Raw genomic sequence first — 19,291 nt, forward strand, 5'->3', positions numbered from 1 at the left:
CCCTGTACTGTACGTATGTATTCTATTATCCGAATACGCGGCTGGCTATTTCGGAAATACGCTGCTCGAGTCTCGTACCCTGACCATCAGTATAAACCCTACGCCAATCTCATTGAACCATAGGAACCATACTATACCGTCCACAGTATAGTCTGGCCCGATCTAAAACATTACGGATACGGGGATCAAGTGGACAGGAAGCCATACTATATCCCACAATTCCGTTTTCGCACATTATATAAGAACGAACATCGCACATGTATATTAAATTATCGCATAAAATTATGTATATCGTCACAAAACATCGCATACAAATGATCGCATATATATTACAATTTATTGCATATATATTACATTATTGCATACATCAAATGAATATCGCACATGTGACAATTATCGCATATATTATGAAAAACATCGCACATACATTGTACATTATCGAATAATGCAACGTTTGACACGCCATACGCGCGCACCGGAGCGAGAAAACACGACAACTGAAGAACTTGATTTTTTTATGAATCAAATCTTTGCTTTAATTTATTCTTAATGCTGAATCTGAACAACAAAAATACCATATAGAGCTTGTTTAAATTAATTAGTTTTAGCTTTTTAAACAAACACACAATTATCGGTTAAAGTCTATGTATAGACAAAAGTAACACTCTGGGACAAGGATGTTTGTTTGATCTTAAATTTTTTGAAACCCCTTTTGTAAATCTACGCCCGAATGTAAAACGACTCTGCTCAAAGCTGGTTTATACGCGGACAGAGCCTAGTCGGAGATTTTTGGGTCTGGGAACCAGACTATACTTTTTAATGCTCTTTTAGTTTCTATGCCAGCTATTGTTATTTAAAGCAAATGCAGGCGTTGTGCCTAAATAAAGCGTTTGCAAAGCGATGCGACAAGTTCAAAATATATAAACCTGGGAAATCGCTCCGGGATCTGGTAAGTTGTTGTCCTTTTTCTTCAAAAATATTGTTTCAAAGGTGTTTTGACTTGAGTGCTCATTAGACATTGATTGAGGATTAAGTTTCATGATTTTTGAAAGTGGTAAAAATGGGGCAAATCTGGTAACTAGCTGTCGAAATTATACGTGTTGAACCAGATTGTCACTAATTGCCGATCAAAATAATCTCGTAACCCCCCGGCCTGGTGGCCGTCGGGAGGAGGGTTACGTTATCGCAACTAGTGCAGACATGGTTTCCCTGGAGATGACCCCCGACCCTGACAAGTTGCGTCATGCTCTATTTTTAACCGTGGGTGATACCTGACCTAAGATCTTTAACAAGAGACGTCAAGGAATCTTTGGTCAGGGGACCAGACTATAAAAAGTATGGAGACGACACGCACGTACGGCGGGGACACAGAGTTAACAAAACCGGGGAACATTATGTGTGCCCCCCCCCCCCCCCCCGAGGATTGATGTAAATGACGGGACACTGGGGTTGGGGCACATACACAGGGTTTGGTCTTCTTACACAGTGCAAAACATGAGTTTCATGATAAAGGTGGTCAAATTAAAGACACGGGAACATTTGATATTGTGTAACTCCCCACCCTTCAAAAATGGGGTGGGGGTGGTGCAAAGCTGTCAACGATGGAGCATGCGTGTGAGAAGCCTTTACGGCGTGGGGTGCGGGCCCGAGTTAGGGCCCGGGAAAATTTTGCATTTTAGATGCTCTGTGATGCAATCTATGCCAATTTTGAGGGGGGGGGGGCATTATTTTGATATAATGTCCCCGCCACCCTTCAACAAGTTGTGTCACCCTTTGCACAGGGTTTGGTCTTACACAGAGCAAAACTTGGGCTTCATGATAAAAGTGGTCAAAAAGATGGGGGGGGGGGACATTTGATATCGTGTCCACCACCCTCCTTACGATGGGGGCGTGCCCCCTGCCCCCCCCCTGATTGACGCCCATGCTAGGAACACGCATTGATGAGCTGGCAATTGTGCGTATAATCTAAAATTGCTTCTTAATTAACCACTGTGGTCCAAATTGTTCAAGACATTGCGGTATATACTGTTACAACCTTCAAGATTCTGGGCTTAACCCAAATATCCACTGTTATTCCTGAGGAGAGTTTGGTAGTGTGCATAGGACATATTGTGCATTCATACTGGATTTATTAACACGAGATTCCATTATCTTTACAGTTTTATTACAACAAGAGCGTTTGTATGGTGTTCCATAGAGGACAGCCTCCGTCGTAGTTGTGAGTTGTCCGTCGGAGTTGTGAGTTGGGGCGTCGGAGTTGTGAGTTGGGGCGTCGGAGTTGTGAGTTGGCCGTCGTAGTTGTGAGTTGTCCGTCGGAGTTGTGAGTTGTGCCGTCGTAGTTGTGAGTTGGCCGTCGGAGTTGTGAGTTGGCCGTCGTAGTTGTGAGTTGTGCCGTCGTAGTTGTGAGTTGGCCGTCGGAGTTGTGAGTTGGCCGTCGTAGTTGTGAGTTGTGCCGTCGTAGTTGTGAGTTGGCCGTCGGAGTTGTGAGTTGGCCGTCGTAGTTGTGAGTTGTGCCGTCGTAGTTGTGAGTTGGCCGTCGGAGTTGTGAGTTGGCCGTCGTAGTTGTGAGTTGTCCGTCGGAGTTGTGAGTTGGCCGTCGTAGTTGTGAGTTGTCCGTCGGAGTTGTGAGTTGGCCGTCGTAGTTGTGAGTTGGCCGTCGGAGTTGTGAGTTGGCCGTCGTAGTTGTGAGTTATTTGACATTCTATCATTTTTTGTTAATAGTGAAAACGCCAATTCCTATTTTCATTTATTTTATAACATCGTAGAGAACACGTTTTTTAAAGATACCTTACAGTTTAGGCCGGTTCGCAGGAATTAAAGATGATGGTTAGCCCGTATTCCTCAACAAAATGAAAGAACAAAATATTTACATATTTTTAACGCCAGGAACTGTAGGTAGAACGATTTTTATCCAGACCATTTCATTCTGATTGGTTGAGCTCCGGTCAATCAGGAGAATGTGCAACTTACTGAATATTCATGACTGTTCGTTTCGCGCACACTGCGAAATTGTCAGCTATAATGTGTCACTTTGTGTACAGAAGTACATAATATTCAAGCACCAGACTGCTGCCCAATGTAAATTATTGAAATTGACGTCATAATACAGGAAAATGAAAAGGCTGATCCAGCTATTCACTGTATTTTGTAATCTTTGAAGTATATATAAAGTAAGTGGCAACAACTCTATATCCTGGGATAATTGCAATTTAACATATTTTGGCTTTCAGATCGTCTAAAAATCTGGCAATGCATCTGTAAATTGCTACTAGTTTCCCGGGGGATCCATAAGAAGTATAGTTTTTGTTTTTGTTTGAACAGCAAATAAACCCACCAAGGATACAAGTCAATAAAACAAACTCAAGGCATCGTCAGATTTATGTCTATAATTTGTTATTTGGAAGCACAGCTTGCATACACACAGGTCACAGCTCGGGTATCGGGAAAATTTGCATAGTTCCGTTGGCTTATGCGTTCATGCGTTCGTATTTCCGTTTACAACAAACAACATATAAATTATTTCAAGTTAACCAATTAAAACACTATTCATCCATACCTAGTCAATCCAACTTACATAACACTTTCAAATACTAAAGTTTTAGTATGTGTTTGTATTTGTTTGTTTGTTTGTTGGGGTGTTTGTTTGTTAACCTGTTCGTTGAGTGAAATTGTTTGTCCTTTTGTCTCTTGGTTGGACTGACACACCTCTTGGTGACAGTGCAGGCACTATTGTCAGTCCTGGCAAACCTGTAGTGTTGATGTCTTTCTGTTGTCCTCAGTCGTGTAGTACTTTTTTCTTTCTTTTTTTTCTTTTACTGCCTGCCATCCTTTTTATATATCTTGATGTATCCCCCTTGTTACTGTTTTCCAATACAGATGTATGTTTTTATATAATTAATGTTTTAAAGAGTTGTTTCCTTTTCGTATAAATTTTTGTAATTTTTTGTATTTTATGTGAATTGCCAAATAATAATAATAATAATAATAAATAATAATAAAGGATGATTTGACCATCTTTGGACTAATTTAATGATAGGCATACACTTTAAATTTTATTTAATTTTTATTTAATGTTAAATTGCTATCGGGGTGTAAAAACATATAACGCTTTCATGGTGCCTTGAACGAAAAAGAATTTAGTGAAAGATTAATGCTAGTTCGTTATAAGGCCCGCATCCTACCTGCAGTTATTAAAGAATATGTTACAATTCATAAACAACATTTCGAAGGGGCGTAGATAAATATAAAATATCAGATCTGCAACTGACAACATAGTGCTGTGCGAACAAAACATAGGCCTAATTTCCCAATAAAAGCATCGAACACATGGGTCCATCCATTTCATGTAGGCATAGGCAAGCAAAAGCAACAACTCAAAAGGATTTTGCCTTCTCGATGACGAATCGATGGATTCAGCAAGGTATAATTCATCACAATCGGAACTCAATCACATGTGTAGAAGAACCCGGAAGTAGGCATACGCCGCCTATTGACCATTGCAGTTTAGTAAACAAAATAAAAAGTCCGACGGCCAACTCACAACTCCGACGGCCCAACTCACAACTCCGACGGCTCTACTCACAACTACGACGGACAACCCACAACTCCGACGGACAACTCACAACTACGACGGACAACCCACAACTACGACGCACAACTCACAACTCCGACGGCCCAACTCACAACTCCGACGGACCAACTCACAACTACGACGCACAACTCACAACTCCGACGGACCAACTCACAACTCCGACGGACCAACTCACAACTACGACGCACAACTCACAACTCCGACGGCCCAACTCACAACTCCGACGGCCCAACTCACAACTCCGACGGCCCAACTCACAACTCCGACGCCCCAACTCACAACTCCGACGGACCAACTCACAACTACGACGCACAACTCACAACTCCGACGGCCCAACTCACAACTCCGACGCCCCAACTCACAACTCCGACGCCCCAACTCACAACTCCGACGGACAACTCACAACTACGACGGAGGCTGTCCTCTATGGAACACCATAAGTTTGGCATCGAGATAGCTGAAATAAAAGTCACGCCCCCAACAAAATAATAATAATAAGATATTGTGTCAGATCGACTGATATAACACTGGAGCAACGAGGATGTCTGTACTCAACGCGTTGTAACGCCTCAATCTTCAATGTTGCTGTTATTGCATACAAATATCCAAACTGTACTAATTATAGGTCGCATTAGCAGACGTGTCATTATCAAAACAGCTGAGACCACTTAGAACCACGAATCAAATCAAGAATATCGGGTGTACTCTTTGGAAATGCATAAATAATTCATGTAGGCCTATATTGATAGAACACCTTAGAGATGAACACAATGGAAGCTTTGACTACACAGAAACTGCGTATACTGTGTTTACTGCTCGTACACCATCATGAGATAATCTTTGGTGGTTGTGGAGGCTAGGTGAATTGCATGCTACATGTCCTGGTGGTATGTTATTAATGTTCAGACATGACACGTTATTCTTAATATTTGATTAGGTTTTTGTGATAACTAGACCGATAATCTATTGGACTTGCGTATAACTTTTGTAAGTGAGGCACCAACGCCTGGAAGTGGCCAAAATACGAACACACGAACTTATTAAATGTAATAATGATAAAACTACAGTATCATAGAAGGCGTTTAGGCCTATATAATTAACATTGAATGCTTTATAGTATGATTTTTACTTTCAAATTGTTGGAGAACTTAATGTTGAGAGAGGAAAACAAGTAACGTTGTGCCTTTTTGGTTCAGGGTGAATCCCAAAGTATTGGTGCCTTGCTCGAATGCTTATTATGCTTTAATTGTATTTAAAAAAGGCCCAATGTGCCTCTCCTCTCACCACTTTACTGTGGCACTGATTCGATTCCTTGATAGGATTTCCGGTTTTCCTCCCCGGAAAAAAATCAAACACTTGTGGCTGTTCTACTGATGGTCATGGGTTGATGTAAAATGGCTGCCAAACGCACCCACACGTTGTAGCCATTTCCATTGCAATCTAACTTCTACTCAGCTCGGCGGGTGCCAATAAGGATTTGCCCATGGGGCCGGGATTGTTTTGTATACTTTCGTTATAATTAATTGTGTGGATGTAAACCTCTCTCTTCCCAAATAAACCATGAATTTTTATTTTCAGAAGAAACGTAAAAAAAGGCGTACGATTTCAGGGCTTTTATAATAAGCCATTTCGATCGCTATCTCGTAACGGCTAATGTGTTCGTCTAGAATTTTACTTGTTTTTCTTCTCCGTCAAAATTCCATGGGATTTGTATACGAATTTTGACCATCATTTACGCCATTGTAAAACACTGGGCCTCCGACAGAACATACCGCGTGCGCTAGGTACTTTTGATTTATTGGTGGCTTATTAGGATAATCAATTATTATATAATTAGCCGATTAAAACACAATTAATAACTAGACATCTGTTTGTGCACAAACACAAAGCTGTTCCGTGTTGTTTTGCTTCGATTTAAGTGCTTCAAAGATTATAGTTGGCCTGATTTCAAGATATAACAGTTTGGGTTTTTGCCCAAAGAGTCTACTGAAAAAGTTTGAAAATCGGTTGTGCAGTATACTTGAGTTATGGCCCCACTCCCTGTACACTCCCGGTTGAACCGGGAGTTAAGGTCAACATGGGGTCACGATTGCCATAAGGCGAATCTCCCATGCGCACAAGGAGTCTCCCAGCAAACATCTAGCTGTATTGGCCCAATACTGGCATTTACATTTGCACATTTACAATTAATCGGCCCAGTACAGTTGCCATAACTCACCTAGTCTTGGTGCAAGACGTTTCTCGTTCCCTTTTCACGCACACCGCGGCCAGTTCACCGACAGCGCGCGCACCGACTCACCTGACTTATAGTCCACTCACCGCCCCGGAGAAACGTCTTGGTCCGTGTGCATGTTTGAGTTATGTGACCTCACATACATATTCAACGTGTGGGTCAACAAAATACTACGCACGCGCACAACTGGAAACAGACAAGCGGGCCAGCCTGGTAACTTGCATGCACCCGACGTGTCGAGTAAAAGCCTCGCTGCATCATGCTACGGCGGGAACCCGCGCATGCAAAGGCGATCACTGATCTTTATGTTATTATTAATTAGAGATCAGCGATTGCGATCGATTGTTAGAGGAAAGAAATTGTCAGTCAATGAAAAAATACTATAACAATATTGCTGACCGCATCGGCAACTCGAGGAGTCGAGTGTTTTATTTGCAGATGAGAGAACTTTTGCAACTTGTATGGGTATATTTGCACATTATAAAGAAAGATATCCTGCATGGCTATCGGCACTTAACTATAAAGCACAGTTGATCACAATCGTTTGCCAAAATTGTCCTCCATTACATGTCACGTCTAATTGTGGCCAAGTGCGTGGGCAAAGGATGTCTGACATGTACATGTACCTTCTTGTACACATGCACACAGTACACAACCGAATGCCAACGTGGTGTTGTGGCTGGGCTTCTTATCTTCGCGAAGACGTGTCAAATTACACATAGGCTTAGATATTTAATGGTGGTCGACCACCGGTTGATTTTGACCAAGCTGTGTGAGTATGATACGGAAGTTTCGTATGTATATTGTGTTAGTTTTTTCTGCAAAAAAGTACTTTCAGGCACTGTGACCCTATAATTATTTTTACCTACAAAGTTACCCTTTGGACTAAGACTAAAAATGCCAGAAAATCCCATGTTCGTGAACATCGATCTATTTTTGTTAGCTCTGTTGCTAAACATCCTCGTTCTTAACATTTTAAGATTCCATTCCCCTCAATTAATTGCACTTCCAAAAATTCTCAAAATCTTACCCAAAACGTGTTTAGTGCAAACTAAAATTCGCACATCGTTCTACAGCAATCATGTTTACAAAAATTAAAAGACGAACGTAAATGTACAAGCCCTACCCACCAACTAACATGCGAGGAAGCCTGGCTGTTTCTGGTGGCGTTGCACCGAAGACGTACAGATACCAGACTGTGGGAAATTATGCTGATACTGCTACGTCAGAGTAATGTAGGCCTAGCGCAGCATGGCATGATTGGAATGTGCTCGGAATTTCCCGAGCGATCAGCACACGGACCAAGACGTTTCTCCGGGGCGGTGAGTGGACTATAAGTTAGGTGAGTCGGTGCGCGCGCTGTCGGTGAATTGGCCGCGGTGTACGTGAAAAGGGAACGAGAAACGTCTTGCACCAAGACTATAACTCACCATGTACAGGCCAAATAGCGATCATGCCGATGCTGGCACTTCTTTATCGGGTCATTACAGTACGTCACTATTGGCCCAGAATCGGCCCGTTATCTGGCCCACTGCTGGTAGAAGGTTGGCCCAATAGTATTTGCACAGGCCCAATAACGCTCGCGCCAATGCTGGCACTTCTGTTTTGGGCCATTTTAGCATGGCACCGCCAGCTAGTGGCCAGATAATCCACAGCTGATAAGTTCCATAACTCACCTAGTACAGACCCAATAACGTTCATGGTGATGCTGGCACTTCTGTATTGAGCCAACACAGTATGCCACTATTGGCCCATAATTGGCCCGTTACTTGCCAGATTGTTCAGTGTGTAATTAATACGTTATTAATTAAATCTACTACTATTTGCACCCTTAAAGGCAGTGGACACTATTGGTAATTGTCAAAGACTAGCCTTCACAGTTAGTGTATCTCAACATATGCATAAAATGACAAAGCTGTGAAATTTGAGCCCAATCGGTCATCAAACTTGCGAGATAATAATGAAAGAAAAAAAACACCCTTGTCACAGGAAGTTGTGTGCGTTTAGATGGTTGATTTCGAGACCTCAAGTTCTAAATCTGAGGTCTCGAAATCAAATTCGTGGAAAATTACTTCTTTCTCGAAAACTATGGCACTTCAGAGTGAGCTGTTTCTCACGATGTTTTATACCATCAACCTCTCCCCATTGCTCGTCACCGTGAAAGGTTTTATGCTAATAATTATTTTGAATAATTTATTTTGATCAGTTATTCGAAATAATTTTATTATTGGTAATTGTCAAGACTAGCCTTCACAGTTGGTGTATCTCAACGTATGCATAAAACAACAAACCTGTGAAAATTTTAGCTTAATCGGTCATCGATAATAATGAAAGAAAAAACACCGTTGTCACACGAAGTTGTGTGCGTTTAGATGGTTGATTTCGAGACCTCAAGTTCTAAACTTGAGGTCTCGAAATCAAATTAGTGGAAAGTTACTTCTTTCTCGAAAACTATGGCACTTCAGAGGGAGCCGTTTCTCACGATGTTTTATACCACCAACCTCCCCCGATTACTCGTCACCAAAAAAGGTTTCATGCCAATAATTATTTTGAGTAATTACCAATAGTGTCCACTGCCTTTAAAACAATTATCAATTCTCGATATCGAGAATTACGGATTTATTTTAAACACATGTCATGATACGGCGAGACGTGCGGAATTAAGGGTGGGTTTTCCCGTTATTTTCTCCCGACTCCGATGACTGATTGAGCCTAAATTTTCACAGGTTTGTTATTTCATATATAAGTTGTGATACAATGGGCCTTTGGACAACACTGTTAACCAAAAGTGTCCAATGGCTTTAAGCTATCTTGAGGCACAGCTTTGACACACTGCCTTGAAATTTGCATACTATGACCAAAGTCGGTTCAATGCCGGCCCAATGGTGCGCCGTTACAAAATCAGTATATATGGTATATGGTATATAAATACCATTGGCCCTTTCTGTCAAAATGGTGTGCCGCCTCGAAACCAGTGTTGGCCCAGAAAAAGTTGTCTGTGCCATTTTGCCAAAATGGCGTGGGGCTAAAAAACCAGTAGACAGATGTCAGAAAGTAAAACTTTCATTATCAGACGAAAATTCAACCAGCATCTTAACTCGTCAGGTTTTATTAATAAAATAAAAAATGTAAAAAAATTATATAAAATAAATTAAGTTTAAATGAAATTACTTTTGCAATAAAAAAGTCCATCACAATAAAGTGTAGTTGTCCATGATATATACAAAGAAAAACAAAGAAGAGAAAAATACAGCAGCAATGAATACATTAGTTTAAAAATGCTAGGTAAAAACCAATAAAAAAATTAGGCCCCCTAAACAATTATTTATCACAAAATAAAAATAAATTAATAGTATTCGGTTTCTCAAAATGCCGGTACCATCAGGTTCAATAACTTGCATGTAATTCCTTTTTAAATATCAAGTCGGTTTAGTATATAGAAAATATTTTCTTTAACATTTTCCCCAAACCAGTATTGGCATGATTAACCCAGTAAATTTTTTTTTTTATGATGCCTATTTGCCAAAATGGTGAGCAGCTACAAAACCAGTAATTGTCCAATAGAGGTTTTCTACCATTTTGCCAAATGGTGTGACGCTACAAAACCAGTATTGGCCTAGTGCAAGTTTTCTACCATTTTGCAAAAATGGTGCACCGCTACAAAACTAGTATTGGCCCAGAAAAGGTTTTCTATAATGCAGGTTTTCTACCATTTTCCTAAAATGGTGCACCGCTACAAACCAGTATTCGGACATTAAAGGTTCATCATTTATCCGAAATGGTGTGCCTTCACAAATCCAGTATTGGCCCAGAAAAGGTTTTCTACCATTTGCCGAAATGGTGTACATTCTCAAGGCCAGTATTGGCCCAGTATAGGTTTTCTACCTCTTTACCAAAATGCTGTGCCTTAACAAAACCAGTATTGGCCCAGTACAGGCAAACCTCCGTCCTAACTAAATAGTTTGCCACTTTAAAACCGACATTTGCCCAGTGCAGGCACTTTACTATCAAGGACTTGACGCTTGACCGGATGAAGGCCAGCACTGATCCAGGTCTGGCTCACTATTATCATCATACTTAACGGTACCGTGTCGATACTGCTGGACATTTTTAAAAGTTAATCTTTCATGCTCAAAGAGTCTCTAAGTGAAAAGGGGTTTACTAATTGGATACTGCTGAATCGACGCCGGTACATGCCATCATTGGCCCAATACTTTAGTGTTTGCTAGGCTATAACTGAAAAAAGTTTGAAAATCGATTGTGAAGTTCTTGGGATATGGTCCCACTTCCGGTTGACCCGGAAGTAGAGGTCAATATGGGGCCAACATTTTTAAAAGTTAATCTTTCATGCTCAAAGAGTCTCTAAGTTAAAAAGGGTTTGACAATTATTTGTGTAGTTCTTGAGGTATGGTCCCACTTCCGGTAGACCCTGAAGTAAAGGTCAACAAGGGGTCACATTTTTTCAAAGTTAATGTGGTGAAGAGGTTTTCAACTAGTGGTTTAGTCTCAACGAGGCCTGGTTCTTGATAATTTTATCGAGACGAAGTCGAGGTAAATTGTCAAGAACCAGGCCTCGGCGGGTTTAAACCACTGGTTGAAAACCGACTCAACACACTTTGATTCCCATTCATAAATACCTTTTCGATAAAAAAACATCAACACTTTGGGTCAAAAAGTATAATAAATGCAAACAATTACAGCATGACTAATCTTGGTTTAAATCGGGTTACATTTCTGGTCCTTTAAGACTTGTCGGCAGCGTTCGACACGGAGAGATCTTTTAAGATTATATTAAAATATCTCTTCTCTAATCGAGGATTGGTGTTCGTGCACTCAAGTGATCCATATACACTTCCTGTTCGAGTCATATCCCTTTATCATGGTGTGACACAATCATTGTTACGCTGGTGACACACAGCTTAACATTTCGTTTAATCCATAATCTCCAGAGGATGTTAATCATGCCCTACATGGTTACCTTAAACAAAATATTCATAAATACCTCAGATAGATTAACTATTCCTATTGGTGGAGAGTGCGTCACGTGGGGTGTTTAAACGGTTGATAAAGACCAGCTGTTCCAATTGTTGTTAACTCATGTGTCTTCATCTCCATACTTTTTAGTTCTCTTGTATAGTTACTGTATTTTACTTTACGGTGACGCACTGTCTCTGTCTGCCATTGCCGTTCTGCGGCCTCTATGGTTCGAGCGAGTTCGGGTCATGTTTTACCAAGGTAACTTCGCACCCAAGGCTGTTATTAACTTTGTTCCATTTGACACCATATTAAATTTAGTCGTCCCCCCCCCCCCGCAAACCTTGCGTACAAACATTGCAAACAATCAACTACACATACCCATCACTTTCAAAATCCAAAAAGGCCCATATTCTACTGCTCAAATGTTGAAGGCTTGTTGTTCTGATTCACTTATCATTTGGGCCTCTAAATGGCCTAAGATTGCACCAGAGAGCATCTAACATGCACAATAAGCGGGCCCGGACCAATGCCGGAAAGGCTTCACACTCGCCTGCTCACTCTTTGACAGATTTGCCCCTAAATCTTGTGTCATAGATCCGAACATGACTGATGCGTTAACTCAAATGGTTCTGCTGCTGCTCCCATTGTTGTTGCCCCTTATTGGCCTAAGATTACACCACAGAGCATTAAGCGGGCCCGGACACAGGCCGTAAAGGCTTCGCATTCCGCTTTATAGCATGCTCCATCTTAGATTTGAACCACCCACCAACCCCCATAAAATGTCTTGTCTTGATCAACCCTTTATGAGTGGTGATGATAGGGAATAGGGATGAAACGCCGTCTGAGCATTATATGCAGAAATAATATGGATACGAAGTTGTTGAGTTGTTTTAAGTCCAATAACCATGATAGCAAAAAATGGTGCATCAAAGCTTGAAATAGCCATTAAATTTCAACATCTGAGAATTTAATGGCTGTTTCAAGGATGCACCATTTTTTTGCTAGAAATTGCCATTAAATTCCAACATCTGAGAGGTGGGCACATCACCCCTCAGACTCCCTAGATTGCACCAGAGAGCATCTACGGCCTAAAAAAAAAATTGGGGCCCTAAAGCGGGCCCGGACCCCACGCCGTAAATGTTATGACAGCGATGTCCCCCCATTTGTCAAGACAGATTGACGCCCATGCTTTCATACACCTCTGCATTACGACTCAAGTTTGCAGCACAGTAATTAATACATCGATATGCGTTGTTTTGTTTGACAGACACAGGCTGGCCACTTAAAAGAAACATCCAAACAGTGTTGCAAGATGTCGGAAACAACTAGCAAGCACACATCCGCATTATGCACAATGCAAAGTTTACATCTTGTGTTACTTGTCGTTCTGACAATATTCGTTTACTACGTCTCAAGTAAGTTAAGACTGAAATACCATTGACCTATAAAGAGATGTCAGAATCCCGCTTGCCAGGGGAGGGGGGGGGCGTATCCCCCACTTGGCCACACTGATGGTCTCGATTCAAGCCCGGTTCATACTCCCTGCGAACAAACACCCCAACACCAAAACACAATGAAAGAACCCCCAACCCCGAACAAAAAACACCACCCCCCAAAAAAAAAAAAAAAACCCCAAAACACCCCAAAACACGGCTGGTTCAAGGTTACTGTGTATAATATGTTTTACGTAAATATTTGCGTATTTAACTTACAAACCCTAATATTAATGTTTCTGTTGTTTGACTTTCTTCCTGTAGAGCCTCATGTTACGGAAGTACAACCGATGAATCGTTTTGATGTGACCAACGTCAGTTATACTGTCAGCATGGCACAACCCACTGACTCAATACAAAGGACTGCGGTTTCTGAAAGAACATACGTAATGGTGATTTCCCAGAAACGATCGGGATCATCGTTTATGGGAGAATTGTTCAATCAAAACCCGACGGTATTTTTCATGTTCGAGCCTCTTCGATCTCTTACATCTTTGGCTATGAAGAAGACCTCCTTCTCATTTGAAACTGCTGTACACAACACCCTGAATTCGATTTTTAAATGTGAACTTACCCATGTTCCTGTTTCTGGCTGGATAGTTAAGAAAACTGAAGTGAGTACATGTTTCAATGCGTTTGAGATGCAAATAATTCAGTACTCAGACAAATCTGCTCAAAGTATGATTTAACCGGTAATCAAATGTTTTTGAACATCTCATCAACCTTATGTAAGAGACGATCACACTTTGCTTTTAAAACAATACGTATAACTGACTTAGCTCATCTGAAACCTTTCTTTGTAAAAGATGAATTTAACGTAAAGGTGATCCATCTTGTGCGTGACCCACGTGCGGTAATGAATTCAAGACATCTCTTGCATGAAGAAAATCTAGACTTTATTCGTCGGAAAGGCACACATGCTGACGAAGTGAAGGATCTTTGCCAGAATATGAAAGTTAACATTGCGTATGGACAACATATTCCTGACTGGTTAGTAGGTAGATACAAGTTGGTACGATATGAAGACTTGGCAGAGAAACCCTTTCAAGTTACCAGTGATATATATAATTACCTGGGTTGGATTTTACCTCAAGAAGTAAACACATGGATCTTGAGAAATACTGACCACGATGACGACAAGGCATATTCCCGTACCAGGGACTCAAGAAAAACCGCTCAAGCGTGGCGAAAAACAATGCCCTTCCCTGATGTGTTGAACATACAAAACAAATGTCAAGATGTTATGAAGTTACTAGGATATGTTCAGTTTGAGTCACGTCAAAGTATGAGAGATGCAAAATCAAGTTGCATTCCCTTCAATGGCTACCTGAACCATATCTGATGAGTTAGTATGGCACCTCCAATTCGAAGCCCTCATCAGAAATAACCAGTCCAACACCCGAACAGCTAAAAACAACCACCGCAACAACCAACCTAAACACAAAAAAAACAAAAAAAACACAACAACAACAAACAAACAAACAACCAAACAACCAAACAAACAAACAAACAAACAAACAAACAAACAAACAAACAAACAAACAAACAAACAAACAAACAAACAAACAAACAAACAAACAAACAAACAAACAAACAAACAAACAAACAAACAAACAAACAAACAAACAAACAAACAAACAAACAAACAAACAAACAAACAAACAAACAAACAAACAAACAAACAAACAAACAAACAAACAAACAAACAAACAAACAAACAAACAAACAAACAAACAAACAAACAAACAAACAAACAAACAAACTAACTAACTAACTAACTAACTAACAAACTTAAAAAACAAACTAACTAACAAACTTAAAAAACTAACAAACAAACAAACAAACAAACAAACAACCAGCGACGACGACCACTGTTAAGAAGCAAATAATGCAAAAACGTTTCGGGTAGCTCTTTAAATGTCTCTTTAAACTTATACCCAAAGACCTGACCTCAAAACCAATTGTAAATCACTAGAATCAATTTCCGTTGTAATGATTCCTCCTGGTAAACAGACAAATATCTATAAGGAGTCAATACAAACCCCCTAATGTCAACTTTAATGATATCGCTTTGTATAATAATGTAAGGGATTACCAATGAAAATAAACGATGTTTAGTTGCTGGTGACTTTAATGTAATCTATTGGATAATGATTACTGTAGCCAGACTCAGGAATTCTTAGACATTATATTCTCCTCATCGTGCATACCTCTCACCAACAAACCCACACGGGCAACACACAACTCTGCCACTATTAGAGTGACAAACCCACACGGGCAACACACAACTCTGTCACTATTAGAGTGATAATATTCTTTACTAATATTCTCCCCCTTCCAAAATCTGGCATTTTAGTGACTGGTTTGTTGTCAGACCATTTTCCTATATTGACATCATTCCCTTTTGAGTTTAAACGACCATTTTCCTGACTGATTCACACCAGTGATTATTCTTTTTAAAAAAACCAATCAAATCTTAAGCACAAATGAGTTCCAGGGACTGGTCTGTAGTCCTTAATTCACCTGATGCAAATACCACCTTCAATGATTTGTATTAGTAATTTTGATACTCTCCATGAATTTTGTTTTCCCATGGAGAGCCAATATTTCTAAATCTTCCTGGATAAAAGCTTATGTAAATCTAATTATCTTAAAAACATGCTTTATCGAAGATATATTTCGGCCCTTAACGAATGTTGATCTAACTATGTACGTTTAAAAAAACGTATTAGTTAATTTGATGCGTAAATCTAAACAAAGTTACTATGCTGTACAATTTGTTAAGACAAAAGACTAAAGGAACCAGGGAAGTTGTGAACAGCGTGCTTCATAAAAAGCCTCGCTCCGAAAGCTCCTTTGTAAACAAATAGGCAATTCACTTAGCAGTGCTATTTCACCAAGTTCGGTTAACTTCGATAGCTTTCTTCAAGATCCTAATCAAAATTCCATACTTTTTATATAACATCATCAGTATAATATGGATTTACATTCAAATGCTTAAGGCATATTCCTGGACCTCTCATCAAAAGCTTTTGGTTCTGTCAACCATGATATTTGTTTTATCCAAACGTAACTTTATTATGGTAGGCCTATTATTAGAGGGTCGCGTTTGAGTGGTTCAAATTACCTTTCAATCGATGTCAATTTGAATCAATTAATGACACTTCATCATTCTTTCAGGAAATTTCACGTGGAGTTCCACATGGCTCCATACTTGGACCTCCTTTATTCTCTATTATATATATTTTTTCATAAATCCTCAGATACGTTTTAATTTTATTTTTTTGCTGACGATAGCAACTTGTTTGACACATCCTAATACTGATGACCCTGAGTGGCTTATGGCGATGTTGTCTCCTAACATTAAGACAACTAACTTAATGTCCTTCAGTAAAAACACCTGTTTTGATCGAAAACACCGTATAAGGCTAGAGATTGCACGGCTATAGTCGCCGACTTGGGGAAGTAGGCAATGAAACCAATGTTCACTTTTGCATGATATATGCACCATGATTTGTGAGTGCACAGTTGCTTCTTATGGTACATGAACAATAATTTGTTAGTGCACAGTTGTTTTAATGGTTTATAAACCATGTTTTAGGAAACTTCAAATCTTCATGGTTTAAATTTATAAACCGTGAATTTGATGGTACAGTTTTGGTAGACTTCGTTCCAAGTCTGCGATCGTGGCTGTTAGTCACCCGAAAGCCATTGTATTATTGCCTGAATTAAAATAGCGCCCCTTGATTAACTTTTGTCATTAGTGAGCTTTCGATTTCGGGGTGGACGACCGCACAGTGACATAGAATTGACTCAAGTCCAAGTCACAGTGTCCTTTTATTTCTAGTCCCATCTATTATTTACTTCGCCTAGGGATGCAGACAACTTTTGCGCGGCTGGCATCCCAAAACGTTTGCCTGGTAATTCTCGGGACAACGATAGCTACATTTTGACATCGGATGAGATAAGGGACCTCTCACATGTCAACGGGCCTTGAATCAAGTCTACGGTGACCCGGCCCACACCTTGGGCAAACCCAAATGACCCGCTAGTGGATCGGGGCATGGCAGCTAATTGAACGCACCCACTGATCTCTATTCATAATCAGTGATTGCTCATCGCGAACCCCCCCCCCCAGGAAAGATGAGGCCAATTAGCATAAATGGGCGTCTTTTACCTTCTTTCTCACATTGGCGCAAAAAATGTGTGTCCATGTCAGCCCCATGTGTTAACATGTAGCCTATACGTTTCGTCTTTCGTCTTTGTTCACACCACCACTGAATGCATGCTTGGTTGGTATGGCACCACATGAGAAAGTAGGTTAAAACGCCACTTGATGCTAAGTGGCCTCGTCTTCCATGGGAAAAAAAATACGCTTAGAAACTTACCGTCCTGTGTGCCTACTGTCCCGAAATCGAAAGCTCCCTATTAGCTTAGTTATGGGGCGCGTGATAGCTAATATGTTTTCCCCCTGGCTGATGCAGGGGAATAACAGCGATCTCAGACTTGAAATCAAGTCTTGAAACCAAGTAAATTATTGTTGTGGTGGTTTATAAACCATGTGTAGCCCAGAGCTCAAAAGGTGATAGCGCCCTCAAGGCTGGAACAGGTGATAGCGCCCTCAATTGACTCGAGATGTTCAGGCCAGGTGAGAGTGTTTTATGGCAGACATGTTTGTTGTTATGCATGTCATGTAAAAGTTTGCTCATCATTTTGTTTTTTGAAATATAATAGTTGAGGGAGAAATAATAACCTCCTGTTAGCAGGTTTTGTGTTCCTGCAAACCAGTAAAGATTTATTGGCAGTTGTTGGCTCTCAGGTAAGAGTTTCAAGCCTCGTGTTTTTCACATGTGCTTATGGATGATCATTTTGGTTAAATCTGGGGGATACTGCAAATAATTATATGGTTTGTTTTTAAAGGTTTATAAAGCATATTAATGTCCAGCAAATAGTGATTGTATTTTTGTGGATATTTTGCTCTCAGATCTCAGATCTACAATCTTAGATCTTCTCTATGAATGGCTTTCTCAAGTTGAATAAACTCAGAACTGTTGGAGTGTTGGTACTTGGTGACGAATGAAACTGCGGACCTTCCACATCTGGACTCGCTGTCTGCTGGACTGTGGAATGCGTGGACTGCTGGACTGGGTCTAGACGTACTACCTAGCTGCAACAAGTTTCCCCGGGACTTCTGAACTATTTGACCTACTGCGTACCTACATCTGTACATGTAGCTGCAAGGTGTCGAGTGGAGGAGGAATTACAGTGCCCGTATCCTTGATATTAACCGCGGAATTGAACTCGTGAACTGATAAATCGGATATTAATCGCGGAATTGAACTCGTGAACTGATAAATCTAGGATCCTAGTGTTTTGAGATTGTTTATTACTATTGGCCAATAGTTAGTATACAGCTGTTAGAGTTTTATTGCAGTTTGCAATTTTTTTCTAAAAGTTAAAGTTTGTTTAATATCTTGACGAAGAAAGAGCTGTGAAGAGCATTAAAAGTGGTTATTTAAAAGTTTAATTCTTTTGCACTGAGTCAGTTCGTGTGTGTGTTACACATGTTTTTAAGATGCCTTAATGTTCATGCTTTATAACCAAAAACTGATTACTAAATCATGACTTTCACGCTTCAATATTATGGTTTATAAACCATGCTTTGTAGACCCACGATGTTGATGCTTTTATAGTTCGTTTGTTGACCATGTTTTTAGAACAGCTCAATTTTCATTCGTTATAAACCATGTTTTTTAAATGCCTAATGTTCATGGTTTGCTGCTTCAATTTTCATGGCTTATAAACCATGTTTTTAAGATGTCTAATTTTTCATGGTTTATAAACCACGATTTACAAATTATGATTTTTAAGATGCGTCAGTTGGTATGGTTGATAAACAATGATTTGGAAATCTTTATTGCGTGTTAATGATTTGGAACCATAAACCCAAACACAAATAAATACTTTACTAGTATATGCCTAAAAACCATGCAAAGG

The 19,291-nt window shown here is 40.1% G+C and overlaps 1 protein-coding gene across 3 annotated transcripts; it reads left to right on the plus strand.

The window, feature by feature from the left end:
* The first annotated feature begins 5,430 nt into the window (after positions 1-5,430).
* LOC117288284 (carbohydrate sulfotransferase 1-like) lies at positions 5,431-19,021 on the plus strand. 3 transcript variants are annotated; one of them, XM_033769078.1, is made up of 4 exons: positions 5,431-5,478; positions 13,069-13,216; positions 13,559-13,908; positions 18,279-19,021. In XM_033769078.1, exons 1-4 carry the CDS (start codon positions 5,461-5,463, stop codon positions 18,297-18,299), a joined length of 537 nt encoding a protein of 178 aa, XP_033624969.1. In that variant the 5' UTR covers positions 5,431-5,460; the 3' UTR covers positions 18,300-19,021. The 3 variants fall into 3 exon arrangements, 2 of the variants coding, with proteins under 2 accessions (XP_033624969.1, XP_033624968.1); XM_033769077.1 differs by lacking the exon at positions 18,279-19,021 and having other exon boundaries at positions 13,559-14,078; XR_004518867.1 differs by lacking the exons at positions 5,431-5,478; positions 13,069-13,216; positions 13,559-13,908 and adding an exon at positions 17,422-18,113.
* Positions 19,022-19,291: the final 270 nt, after the last annotated feature.

The sequence above is a fragment of the Asterias rubens genome, chromosome 3 (assembly GCF_902459465.1).
Source record: "Asterias rubens chromosome 3, eAstRub1.3, whole genome shotgun sequence".
Classification (NCBI taxonomy): Eukaryota; Metazoa; Echinodermata; class Asteroidea; order Forcipulatida; family Asteriidae; genus Asterias; species Asterias rubens.

Coding starts and splice junctions, on each gene's coding strand:
- LOC117288284 (XM_033769077.1), top strand. Junction 13,217..13,558: donor ATTCGTTTACTACGTCTCAA/GTAAGTTAAGAC, acceptor TTCTTCCTGTAG/AGCCTCATGTTACGGAAGTA.